Here is a 14,795-nt window from a genome sequence, read left to right as displayed (position 1 = left end):
CAAAAGAAGATCTTGAAGAAGATGAAACAACAAAAGAAAGTCCAGGTATGTGCACTACATCCATCATATGTTCCTTGAAACTTGTCTATATGTTTTTTTTTTACGTAAAAGAAGTATAAGTTTTTATTTCTTTCTTATACAGCGTGATAAACTTTGTAGTTAACTCTTCATCAGTTTTATTATTTTGCCGTATAAAAACTAACATGGTTCCCATCAGCTATTTAAGATGTGTTTGGTGCCAATGAAAAGGATAACACCTTTTTTTATATACATTTTCATCTTTATTTCCGATATCATATTTACAATGGATGTCTTGATCTTCGGCTTGGTTTTATATGTAAACTTGATCGCAGGTGACATCAAAATTATGCATTACTTTCGGTAGTAAAAGATTTATAATCCAACATAAAAAAAATTGGATATTTTCTGGTAGTAGTCTCTATATAATTTACTTACCTATTAATAGATATTAGTTTACTTTTATTTATTTATTTATTTATACAGTTATCCATTCTTGTTTATTTCTATTTTTATTTGTTTATTTATGTACTTATATATTCATTTAATTGTAAAAGATGATTGATAAAATTCTATCAAAATTATTACGGTTGTTTTACATAGATATAACTTATTAGGATTGTTTTACATAGATATAACTTATTGTTTGCACCGCCGTGACAGCAGCGGCGTGCCTGGCATCTGGCGGTAGAAATGATAACTATTAGACTCCATCTTTCAGTTTTTATTGTAAAGTTGCCGGAATAAGTTTTCTTGTAACTACTTTCAATATCGTTCCATAATAGAAATGTGGGGTCAATCGTATAACCCCCCCCCCCACCACACACACACTGATCAACTGTAGAATCTCCACCCCAACTACACTTAATTGTAGAATTTCCATCCACACTTATCAACTGTAGACTCTCCACCCTAACATAGACTAGGTAAGGTTAGGCTAGGTTAGGTTTGGTTTGATTTGGTTTGATTAGGTTAGGTTAGGTTAGGCCAGGTTAGGTTAGGTTACGTCAGGTTTGGTTAGGTTAGGTTAGATTAGTTTAGGTTATGTCTATTAGGTTAGGCTAGGTCAAGTTAGGTTAGGTTAGGTTAGATCAGGTTAGATCAAGTTAGGTCATGTCAGGTTAGGTTATGTATCACGAGTCATAATCAACTGTAGAATGTCCATCCCAGCAACACTCAATTGTACAGTCTCCACCCTAAACGAGCGCGCGTGCGCGTGTGTCTGTGTGTGTATCTACTTATTTGTATCTTACGGGAAGGGGAGCTACGCTCGTGATGTCCCGTCACTGTATCTCACCATATCTAATTTGCTCTTAAATTCGTGTATTATTTTTGCACACACTATTGTTTCGTCTAGTGTGTTCCATACATCCACCACTCTGTGGGGAAAGCTATTTTTTTTCAGGTGGTCTCTTCTATAACTGCCCTTTTTGAGCTTCCTTCCATATCCTCTTGTGTAAATCTCTTATCTCAATTTAATAAGTATTCGCTATCAAGGACTTCTGTACCTCTCATAATTCTGTGGATGATCAACAAGTCACATCTTTCTTTTCTTTGTTCCAGAGTTGGTAATTCTAGTTTTGACAATCTTTCTTCATATGACATTTTTGAGTGTTGGGGCCATCTTCGTAGTTGCTTTCTGGATTCTCTGATTTTTTTTATATATATTCTTTTTAGTACTGGGTGACCATATTGCGTACTCCAGTTTTGGTCTTATCAGTGTGACTAGTATTTTCTTTACCATTTCTTCATCCGAGTAAGTAAAAGCCACTTTAATTGATCTTAGCAAATTATAGGTTTCGCCGACAATTTTGTTTGTCTGTTTGACAGGGGACATATCCTTTGTGATGATTACTCTAACGTCTTTTTCAGATTTTTTTTTCTCCGAATTCCATGATGCTACATTTCTTAATGTTGAAATCCACTTCCCACTTCTGACTCCATTCCCAAACCCTGTTCAGATCTCTGCAGTGAGTCACAGTCCGTTTCAGTTACTACTCACTTTCTTTAACAGATTTGTGTCATCTGTAAAAATGTTCATGTAACATTCCACACCTTCGTCCATGTCATTCACATAAATAGCAAACATAATTGGAGCCACTAATCATCTCTTCCCAATTAAAACTCTTATATCTGAGCATTACTCTCACTTTTCTTCCATGCAAAAAGTCCTCCATCCATTTCAGTAGTTTACCTTGTATCCCTCCTATGGTTTCCAGTTTTCTTAATTTTTTTTTTTTTTTTTTTGTGGGACTTTATCAAAAGCTTTTTATAAATCTAGAAAAGCACAATCAGCCTATTCGTCCCTTTCCTGTATTATGTCTAGTAGTCTTGAGTAAAAACAGATCAATTTTGTGGCACATGATCTTCCCTGTAATCCGGATTGTCTCGGATTTAGTATATTGTTGTCCCTTCAGATGTTTTACCCATCTACTTTTCATAACTTGTGTGTGTGTGTGCGTGCGTGTGTGTGTGTGTGTGTGTGTGTGTGTGTGTGTGTGTGTGTGTGTGTGTGTGTGTGTGTGTGTGTGTGTGTGTGTGTGTGTGTGTGTGTGTGTGTGTGTGTGTGTGTGTGTGTGTGTGTGTGTGTGTGTGTGTGTGTGTGTGTGTGTGTGTGTGTATTTACCTAGTTGTATTTTACGGGACGGGAGCTATGCTCGTAGTGACCCGTTTTCTTATCTCTCCACATCCAGTTTATTCTTGAATTCGTGTATACTTCTGGCATTCACTGTTTCTCTGTTCAGTTTGTTCCAGACATCGATCACTGTGTTGGTAGCCTTTTTTTTTTTTTTTTTTTTTTTTTTTTTAGTTCTCTTCTGTAACTATCTTTCTTTAGTTTCTTTTCGTGTGTGCGTGCGTGCGTGCGTGTGTGTGTGTGTGTGTGTGTGTGTGTGTGTGTGTGTGTGTGTGTGTGTGTGTGTGTGTGTGTGTGTGTATGTATGTGTGTGTGTGAAGGGATTCTATAGCCGATCCGAAATATGCCATAATATATAAATGCAAAGACTGAAGATATTACATTATTACTCTATCCTCTAAATTTCATTGTAAAGTTGGCTGAATAGATCGTTACATAATAGAAATGTGCTATAGGATATTAATGAAAGAACTAGAGATAATTTAAAAATAACAATAATTTTACACTATTTTGGTTTCTGAAAAGACACTAGAAGATTGAGATTTCTACGTTTCTAAATAATTTCTGTAAATTTAAATTAGCTAATCTAGACAATTTTTTTTTTTTAATTCAAACTCTCTCTAATTTCAAATAATTCACCACAAACATACTCTGACAACATCCGCACTGACACACACACACACACACACACACACACACACACACACACACACACACACACACACACACACACACACACACACACACACACACACACACACACACACACACACACACACACATATATATATATATATCTTTTCAACCACAGATCACTTTTAATTCCATGCCATCACTGTCGAGACTGAGAGTAGGTCGAAGGAGGCATATGTTGGAAATTGAAACGTGGTCAAGCCGAGGACTTGAACTCGGCTCACCCGTGACAGAGTGGCATTGACCTAGCCCAATACGCTAAGTCACTGCCGCTTTGTCACGGGTGAGCCGAGTTCGAGTTCGCTGCTCGACCACGTTTCAATTTCCAACGTATGCCTCCTTCGCACTACTCTCAGTCTCGACTGCGATGGCATGGAATTAAAAGTGATTTGTGGTGGAAAATATATTAATCTGTTTACTGGGAACCATTCAGTGTATATACACATATATATATGTATATACATATATATATATATATATATATATATATATATATATATATATGTATATATATGTATATATACCCATCATTTACACTATATCCCCTGTGGCAGGGGTGGGCAACCATTGGCAGGCATGTCAAATGTGGCACATCAACGGCTTTTCTCCGAAACGTGAAACCCTGGCTCACCTAAGAAAACAGTAACATAGATAAAACGTCTTGATCGCTGAGTTCTTTATTTCAACTAAAAAAAATAAGATTTTATATATTGTAAATACATTGTGGATATTCATATATATATATATATATATATATATATATATATATATATATATATATATTATATTATATATATATATTATATATATATATATATATATATATATTATATATATGTATATATATTATATATATGTATATATGTATATATATGTATATATTTACTTATATATATATATATATATATATATATATATATATATATATGCTGGTACATTGTGACAATTTGATGAAGGTGGAAAAAGAAGTCATGGGTCTAGTTCCGAGTTCCTGAGTTTATTCCTGACCAGTTTCGCTCTATGCTCTGAAGAAGCATAGAGTGAAACCGGTCAGTAATAAACTCAGTAACTCGGATCTAGATCCGTAACTTCTTTTTCCACCCGCATATATATATATATATATATATATATATATAATATGTATATATATATATATACGTATATATATGTACACACACACACAACGGGACTCCTCAAGGAGTAATACGATCACTAAGGTTTTTTAACTTATTTTCAAGCAGCCTTCCCACGTCCAACTCAGATCACAATACCAAAACTCTCCAAGAAGCCTTCCTTTCTTATTCACTTTCTTCACTACCAGGCCCATATGCACTCACAAAAACCCATATCTCCCATCTCAACTTCATCTTCGTATAGATTATTCTCGCAGATACTTCCTTCCACCTCACCACGTACTTTCCTCTCTCATCACTTACCAGCAATCCAGCACTTACCATCTTTCCCTTCCTCGCCTAGTCATCTCTTCGGACACCTACCCCCAATTTCAAATTCACCCATCTCCTTCAACCTAGATTCACTTATCTCCAACACATCTTTCTTCCTTCCTCCAAACAAACCACGAATCTCTTATTTTTTATTTTCGTCTGTACCATATACTCACACATTCAATAGTCCACTTACTATGGTGTTGGTTGAGGTATTCCTCCCAGAATCTCTTATGCCTTAACTTTTCGTTGAAGGAACGTACATAATGCAAGATCGTCTCATCACTCTGTCCCTTTTAGTCTCCTTTTGCGACGAGCATGGGAAACACGGTGGCAGAATTCTCCCACCTCCCCACTATCATAGGTGGAGTCCAGTAGAGGTGGTAAAGGGCATTTTTAAGGGAACATCATAAAGGAAGGACAGCTGTAATACAAATGTATCATCATTCCTTTACGAATATGGCTTTTTAAACTCTAACATAAAAGACTCTGGTCAGTAAAGGCGTCAAAACAGTCCTTATATTATGACTCCCTTTTATCATGCAGTAAATACCCAAGTACGTGTCTGTTAGTGCCGTGACTCAAGGATTATAAACAGGACATCTAGCTATCCTACAAGAAACACAGGATCATCGACAATGTCAAGGTTGATGACTATGTCCCAAGGTAGATGCGCAAATAATTACTGACGAAATACTAGTATTACTGAATTAACAGGGAAAAAAAATCTGGACACGCTTTTTCTGCAATTTGCAACATTCTCTGTCCCACAGTTTATGCGAGGCATCGTTTTAATAATTCTCGCAGATCCCAGAGTACCTCACGATGCACTAAGATTAACACAGGCTGCAAAATACCCCTGCTGAAACTCGTCGGCGCTCCATAAGAACACAAAACACTAGGATCCGTTCATTTGTTGACTTAACAGTCGTGATCCTAGACTATTCAAACCGCTGGGAGCTTAGAAGGCAAAACCAAAACGCGTCAATAACTTATGGACAAATCGATTACTCGGCAGACTGAGCAATGTAAACCCAAGGTAATTGTTGCAATCCTGTCTGTCCCCTTTCATTCCCCAGTTAATGACTGCCAACCTCTTTTCCAGTCAGATAGAATGACACAGGACTGGAAAACGGTAGACAGCGTCTGACCTCATCTAGGCTTTTAGCAATTCTGTACTGATGTTGCAATTGCTAATTGACTTTCCGTTCGTCAAGTTACTCACAACTTCCCCAACCTCTCTCAGAAAAGGGCGTAGTTTCATGTATTATTAAACCAGCAACCATGACCCTAACACCAACCAGGAAAAACTGTCCTCTCGAAGGACTGTCCTCGCACGAAGCGAGGACTGACGTCGTTTTTTCCTGGTGTTTGATCAAACATTTTGGTGTTTTATGATTTTTTGTTTTATTTGACCAAATGACAAGAATCTTGTCATCGGAGTTTAATGGGTTAAGATGGGTCATATTGTTGCGGCTTGATCAGTTACAAAGGATTACAAAGGATTACAAAGGCGGAGCATGCCGACAGGAGACCTTTTGATCCATATCTAGGTCGGATGCAAAAAAAAAAAAAAAAAAAATCATAATAATAAATTAAAACTATAATAATGTAAAAATAACAAATAAAATACATAAATAAATGCATAGGTATAGTTGAATAACAAACAAAAAGGTAAATAGTAAATGATTATAAATTGACATATAACTAATAATAAATGAAAATCAGACAGACAAATTATAACAAAAACAAATAATATAACATAAATTATAATCATTACAGCATCTTACTTAGGTATTTATCTAAATGATTCTTAAAGATTCGAACTGAACTACATTGCACTACCTGTGCAGGAAGTTTATTCCATTCATTAACTACACGGTTGGCAAAGTTGTTTCTACCTACTTCCAAATTGAATCTATTTCCGGACAGTTTGAGACCATTGTTTCTTGTCTGATTCTCATTCAATGTGAAAATTTGGTCACTTTTGATGTTGTCAATTCCCTTTAAAATCTTAAAGACCTGTATCAAGTCACCACTGAGTCTACGCTTTTTTAGGGAAAACAGATTCATGTGCTTAAGTCGATTTTCGTATGATTTATTTTTGATATTTGGAATCAGTTTTGTGGCTCGCCGTTGTACTTTTTCCAGTCTGTCAATGTCTTTAATGAGATTCGGTGACCATACGGAAACAGCATATTCCAAATGTGGACGAACTAACGATTTATATAGCTTGTTAATGAGTGATGGACTTTTGAAATCAAAAGATCGAGCAATCAATCCCAGAATCTTATTTGCTTTCTCAGAGGCTGAAATACACTGCTTGGATGATTTGAGGTCGTTACTGATAATTACGCCCAGATCTTTTTCACTATCCACTTTTGTTAACGAATTTCCAAATAACTTGTAATCGTACTTACTGTTATTTTTACCTATGTGCATTACCTTGCATTTACTTGTGTTAAATTTCATTAGCCACTTTTCAGACCATTGCTGTAATTGATCTAAATCTTCTTGAATATCTAATTGGTTTGAGTGATCATTTGCCACTCCGCACAGTTTTGTATCATCAGCAAATTTGGAAACAGTAGATTTTAGTCCATTGTCTATATCATTTATATATATGCTATGAATAGAAGTGGCCCAAGAACGGAACCCTGAGGAACTCCACTTGCAACACTTTTCCATCCAGAAGTTTTTCCATTTAAAACAACTCTCTGTTTTCGACCATTCAACCAATTACTAGTACAACCTAATAGGCTACCACTTATTCCATGCAAAGCTAATTTAGTAAGTAGTCTTTCGTGTGGGACGGTATCAAAAGCTTTTGCAAAGTCTAGATATATTAAATCTATATTGTTTCTTTTGTCATAATTCGAGATAACTGTGTTGTAGAATTCGAGTAAGTTAGTCACGCAAGAACGTTTCCGTCTGAAACCATGCTGGCTATCATTTATCAAACGGTTACTTTCTAAATGATATTCGATATCATCTCTGATGATAGTTTCCATTATTTTTCCTACGATCGAAGTCAAACTTATAGGCCTATAGTTATTTGGTTTCTTTTTGTCACCTTTTTTGAATATGGGAGTAACGTTAGCTAGCTTCCATTCTCTTGGGACATCTCCGGATATGATGGATTTCTTGAAAATAATTTCTAATGGAACAACAATCTCATTTTTCATTTCCTTTAAGATTCTTGGATGCCAACCGTCAGGCCCTGGTGTTTTATTAACTTTGAGTTTGTCTATACACCTTTTAATTTTTTCTTTTGTTATATATTTACCATAGTGAGTAAGTTTACCCCAGACTTTTCACAGGTTTCAGTTTGGAATTCACTTTGAGGTGTTTCGTTTACGAATACCGAGCTAAAATAATTGTTTAAGATATTACACATTCCTTCATTTGAATATTCAAGTTGACCGTCAGCAGATAATAGTGGACCAATGTGATTCCTAACAACCTTTTTATCTCTAATGTAACTATAGAATTCTTTGGGATTCTCTTTGGATTTATCAGCGATGTTCATTTCGTATTGTCGTTTTCTTTTTCTTATTGTCTTTTTTAAATCTCTCTGTATTGATACATAACTTTCATAGTCATTAGATGCACCCGAGCACTTATATTTCTTATAAGCCTGTCTCTTTTTAGCAATACTTTTTTCAGTTTCTTTGTCGAGCCACTTTGGGCGAGCCTGATTTGGGGGACGTCTGTCCTTAAAAGGAATGTAAGTTTGAATCATCTTAGTGAGCGTATTTTGAAATATTTCCCACATCTGATCTACAGGCCTTTCGTTTAATTTTGCCTCCCAATCTGTAAGCTGAAGCTCCTGACTTAGTTCTATGAACTGAGCTTTACTGAAATCGGGTATTTTAGAAGCACAAGTATCTATTCTAAAATTGTTTAGGAGTTTGAATCTGACTAAATTGTGATCGCTATTTGAAACAGATTCACCGACTTCTACATCAGTTACCATGCTTTCGCGGCTAGTGATCAATAAATCGAGCAAGTTTCCATATCTTGTGGGCTCTTTTACATGCTGAATTAAGTAATTGTCACCAAGAAAATCAATGAAGCGACTACCTATATGGCCATGTTCAAGGGTCATCCAATCAATGTCAGTAAAATTGAAATCACCCATTATCAATAAATCCCGGTTGCAGAAACTAGACAGTTCTTGAAATAACAGTTTGTCGTCTGCTAATGATAATGTCTTTGGCCTATATATTACACCTATATTCATTTTTTGTCCATTTGTTAGGGTTAACTCAACCCACAAACTGTCATATGCATCCTGTTTCACTTTCTCTAAAAGTTGTAGTTGTAGTTGTAGTAAATGATCACAACACTACCCGGTCTCTTCACCTCAAAGAGAGATTCTAAGCCTGCTGAACTTGTAAAAAAGATACTCGATTGGCCCTGGAGAGAAAAGGGATGTTCCAGGTACCTGCACAGAAATCCCACAAGAGGCTCACCCCAGGTCTTGTTCGACGTGTCCGTACATAGTGTGCATCACACCGGCCACTCGCGATGTGTGCTTGGTGGATTTGATGAGGACAAGTTGCAAGTTCATTCCCACCAGAACCACCACGTCTGAATGCCATATAAGTAGATATAAACATTCGTCCAACACCACCAACAAGTACGGAGCCCAACGAAGAGAGGTATCGTTGTATTCATAATCCAACAGACTTTGGAGTCGTGGGAGAGTATACACATCCACCAGCGTCTGACATTAATTTGCCCCTTGTTATGGGGTCTGAATGGAAAAAATCATATATAAGAACTACCTTCGACGTACTGAAAACAACAGTAAAAATTATCATTGATGGTTTCAGTATTTCTCATATTTATGAAAACATGGGTATAGAGTACCGTGCTTTTAGCACCTTCCTTCCTGGTGATCCTTTTGATTTTGTTTTGGTCGTTGCGAGGATATTCTGTTCATCTCTGCGGCACGCTCTTTCTCGGATACTAAGGGTTAGAGCCTTCTGTACTAGATGGCATAATACCTTTAATTCTGGCTGTTGTCAGGCTATTCTATTCATGCCAAAGGATTACAAAGGTGGAGCATGCCGACAGGAGACCTTATGGTCCATAACTAGGTCGGATGCGAAAAAATATATATAATATTGATAACAAAAAATAAAGTAAAAAAAAAAATAATAAAATAGAATAAAAAAAATTATAACAATAATAATGATAAATAAAATAAATAAATGCATAGGTATGTTTAAATAAGAAACAAACAAATAAGTAATAAATAATAATAAATTGACAGATAAATGATAATAAGTGAAGATCAAGCAAACAGACAATAACAAACAAATAAACAAATAATATGAAGATAAATGGCAGTCATTACAGCATCTTGCTTAGATGTTTATCTAAACGAATCTTAAAGCTCCGAACTGAACTACATTGCACCGCCTCTGCAGGGAGTCTATTCCGTTCATTAACTACACGGCTGGCGAAGTTGTTTCTACCTACTTCCAAATTAAATCTATTTCCTGACAATTTGAGACCACTATTTCTTGTCGTTTTCTCATTCAGTGTAAATTTTTTGTCACATTTGATGTTGTCAATCCCCTTTAGAATCTTAAAAACCTGTAACAAGTCACCTCTAAGTCTACGCTTTTTTTTTTTTTTTTTTTTTTTTTTTTTCTTTTTTTAGGGAAAACAGATTCATATGTTTTAGTCAATTTTCGTATGATTTATTATTTACAGTATACTTGGAATCAGTTTTGTGGCTCGCCGTTGTACTTTCCCAATCTGTCAATGTCAATGGGATTCGGTGACCATACGAAAACAGCATTTTCCAAATGTGGACGAACTAACGTTTTATATAGCTTGTTAATGAGATATGGACTTTGGAAGTCAAAGGATCGTACAATCAGTCCTAGGATCTTATTTACTTTCTCAGAGGCTGAAATACACTGCTTAGATGATTTGAGATCGTTACTGATAATTACCCCTAGATCCTTCTTACTATACACTTTTGTTAACGAATTTCCAAATAACTTGTAATCGTACTTACTGTTATTTTTTCCTATATACATAATCTTCCATTTACTCGTGTTGAATTTCATTAGCCACTTTTCAGACCACTGCTGTAATTTATCTAAATCTTCTTGAATATCTAATTGATTTAAGTGATTATTTGCCATTCCGTACAATTTTGTAGCATCAGCAAATTTGGAGACAATAGATTTTAGTCCGTGGTCTATATCATTTATATACACTACGAATGAAAGTGACCCAAGAACGAAACCCTAACGAACTCCACTCGTAAAAAAAAAATTCATTTAGAAGTTTTGCCATTTAGAACAACTCTGTTTTCGATCATTCGACCAATTTCTAGTCCAACTTAATAGGCTGCCACTTACTCCGTGTGAAGCTAATTTAGTAAGTAGCCTTTCGTGGGGGACGGTATCAAAAGGTTTTGCAAAGTCTTGATATATTAAATCTATATTGTTTCTTTTGTCATAATTCGAGATGACTGTGTTGTAGAATTCGAGTAAGTTAGTCACGCAAGAACGTTTCCGTCTGAATCCATGCTGGCTATCGTTTATCAAACAATTACTTTCTAAATGATGTTCGATAGCATCTCTGATTATAGTTTCCATAATTTTTCCTATAATTGAACTCAAGCTTATAGGCCTGTGGTTATCTTATTTCTTTTTGTCACCTTTTTTGAATATTGGAGTAACTTTATCTAGCTTCCATTCTCATGCGAGATCTCCGGATATGATGGATTTTTTTTTTTTTTTTATAATTTTTAATGGAACAACAATCTCATTTTTTATTTTCCTTTAAGATTCTTGGATGCCAACCGTCAAGCCCTGGTGTTTTATTTACCGTAGTAAGTTCACCCTATATTTTTCACAGGTTTCAGTTTGGAGTTCACTTTGAGGTGTTTCATTTACGAATACTGAGCTAAAATAGTTGTTTAAAATATCACACATTCCTTCGTTTGAATACTCAAGTTGACCGTCAGCAGATAATAGTGGGCCAATGTGATTCCTAATAACCTTTTTATCTCTAATGTAACTATAGAATTCTTTGGGATTCTCTTTGGATTTATCAGCGATATTCATTTCGCACTTGCATTTTTTATAAGCCTGTCTCTTTTTAGCAATACTAATTTCAGTTTCTTTGTCGAGCTATTTTGGGTGAGCCTGATTTGGGGGAGCCTGTCCTTAAACGGAATGTAAGTATGAATCATCTTATTAAGCGTATTTTAAAATATTTCCCACATCTGATCTACAGGTCTTTCGCTTATTTTGCCTCCCAATCTGTAACCTGAAGCTCTTGGCGTAATCCTATGAACTAAGCTTTGCTAAGATCGGGTATTTTAGAAACACAAGTATCTATTCTAAAAATTTTAGCAGTTTGAACCTAACTAAAGCAAGGTTTACACGCTACGATAAATTGTAGCGATTTATTGTAATGAAAAGGTTGTTACAATTTGTCATTACGTGTAAACAGGAGATCGTAGCGATAAATCGCTACGATCTCCTGTTTACACGTAATGACAAATTGTAACAACCTTTTCATTACAATAAATCTCTACAATTTATCGTAGCGTGTAAACCTTGCTTAAGCTGTGATCGCTATTTGCAACAGATTCACCAACTTCTACATCGGTTATCATGCTTTCACGGCTAGTAATCAATAGATCGAGTAGGTTTCCATGTTTTGTGGGCTCTTTTACATGCTGAACTAAGTAATTGTCACCGAGAAAATCTATCAAGCTTCTATCTATATGGCCATGTTCAAGGGCCATCCAATCAATGTCAGTAAAATTGAAATCACCAATCATCAATTAGTCTCGGTTGCAGAAACTAGACAGTTCTTGAAACAACAGTTTGTCGTCTGCTATTGATAATGTTTTTGGCCTATATATTACACCTACATTCATTTTTTGTCCATTTGTTTGGGTCAATTCTACCCACAAACTATCATATGCATCCTGTTTTACTTTCTCTAAAATACAGGCATTGCTTTTAACGTATAACAGAACATCCCACCTTTCTTGTGGTTTCTATCCTGATGAAAGTGTTTAAACCCCGCAATATTAAATTCAGCTTCAAACTCTTTTCCATTTAACCATGTCTCGGTTATTCCTATCATATCGAGGATTTTCACTTTTGACATACGCCTGTATTTCTTGGCATTCATTCCTAATACTACGAGCATTAAAGTTCATGGTGTTAAGAAACTCGTGATTATTTCTTTTTGACACGTTTTGTATTTCAACATCATGCCTTACATTATATATTTTTTTCTTTATTGACACCTTGCTCTATATTGACATTTGGTCCTTCATTGACATACAATGCCTCATGGACATTTGCCCCATCACGGACACCTGGTCCCTCACGGTCATTCGATCTTTTATGTGCACTTTGTACCCCTACGTCACCGTGTTCCACACCGGCCACCAGTCGTTCGCTGACATTCTGCCCGGCATCCCTTCCTAAAATAATATTCTGTCCTCCACTGACATTATATCCTACCGTGATATTTGGTCCTACACTATCAATACACTGAGGTCCGTATTGAAGAAATGATAAGATATATTTCTAAACTCACCACAATTCAACATTCATTACATTATTTTATTGATATTTGACAAATCAGCATGTCTCCAAAACATGTATACCCAGTACAAATTCTTGTATGTTTTCTATTTACTAACAAACATGTTTTATTTAGGTTGAGCTAGATACTCCAAAAATCTACTTCGTGGAAATTTGGATACAGCTAATATATATGTAAACATTCTGCCTAGGTACCAAGTCGCCGCGAGCGCATCCGCCTCAAACTATACGTTAGACTTGCAGTACTCCAGGGACTAACCTGGGTCTTTGGCTTCGTGGCAGCCCTTGGAGATGTGCGCGAGTGCTGGTACCCATTCATCATTCTCAATGGTCTTCAAGGGTTCTTCATCTTCTTGGGTTTTGACTTGAAGAGAAAGGTAAGTCTACGTAATATGTAGTTGCAATCGGAACGGTAGTGGTGGATACGGAGGAATAGAAACTAGTAAAGAGAAGCATATATACTGAGAAAGAAAGTGGCAAATATAGGGATACGTTAACTGGGGGAAGGGAGGAGTGAGGAAGACAAGTTTAGAGCAAAGTGGGATTGATATGAATGATTACAATTGAAGATGGGAAATGATGGAGAAGGGATGAACTTTCACCAAAAACATTTCTCTTAGCATTTTTAAAAGAGAGGTTAGATATGATACCTGGTTGCAACCCAATCTTCACTGGAGGTCAGGGAAGTAGACTAACTAACATCAGCATTAGCAAGGAATATGTAGTCAAACAGATATATTTAAAGCTACAAAATCCCCGGGCTCAGACGAAAAGATGCCAAGAGTGCTAAAAGAGTATCAATTTGAAATCCATGAGTAGTTAACGGAAGTATTTAATAAGTCGGTTGACACTGTATTCGTGCATACTTCTTGGGGGCAGGCAAACGTTGTTCCCGAATTTAAAAAAGTTGATAAATCTCCTATGCACAATTACAGACCAATCAGTTTGACGTCGATAATGTAGGTAAAATGCTAGAATCATTTATAACAATCAGTATCAGGGAACAAATAGATAGGGATAATGGGATTCGTGATTTACAGCATAGGTTCACCAAGGGTAGGTCATGTGTAACTAATATATCATCCCTTTACACCAGTGGTTCCCAACCTGTGGGTAAATTACCCCCTGGGGGGTAGGTAACAAATTTTCGGGGGTAATGAAGGGCTGACAAAAAAATTGAAAATATAATAAAATAAAATAAAATCAAGAAAACATTACGGTACCCGGCATTAGGATTAAGGTTAACTTAGTACGTATAATTGTAAAACTAAAAAAAAAAGGTTGGGAACCACTGCTTTACACTAATGTCTAAAAGGCGGTATATAACAATGCAAAGCGTTCGAAAATGTGCCCCACCAGAAACTACTAAATTAAATCAAGGCCCATGATATAAGAAGAAAA

The 14,795-nt window shown here is 36.0% G+C and overlaps 1 protein-coding gene across 1 annotated transcript in view; it reads left to right on the top strand.

Moving 5' to 3' along the window:
- The window catches only part of LOC143030171 (uncharacterized), a 128,636-nt gene that overhangs the window by 101,376 nt on the left and 12,465 nt on the right, over window positions 1-14,795 (top strand). Inside the window, exons 7-8 of the mRNA XM_076193332.1 lie at window positions 1-45; window positions 13,586-13,771. The exon at window positions 1-45 is cut by the window's left edge and continues 1,203 nt beyond it. Coding sequence (XP_076049447.1) covers window positions 1-45; window positions 13,586-13,771 — 231 coding nt within the window. The remainder of the gene's footprint in view (window positions 46-13,585; window positions 13,772-14,795) is intronic.

This window comes from Oratosquilla oratoria, chromosome 12, assembly GCF_046742065.1.
Source record: "Oratosquilla oratoria isolate Oo_2021 chromosome 12, ASM4674206v1, whole genome shotgun sequence".
Lineage (NCBI taxonomy): Eukaryota > Metazoa > Arthropoda > Malacostraca > Stomatopoda > Squillidae > Oratosquilla > Oratosquilla oratoria.
Note: the sequence above shows the minus strand (reverse complement) of the source record. Positions and strands in the feature narration are given on the sequence as shown.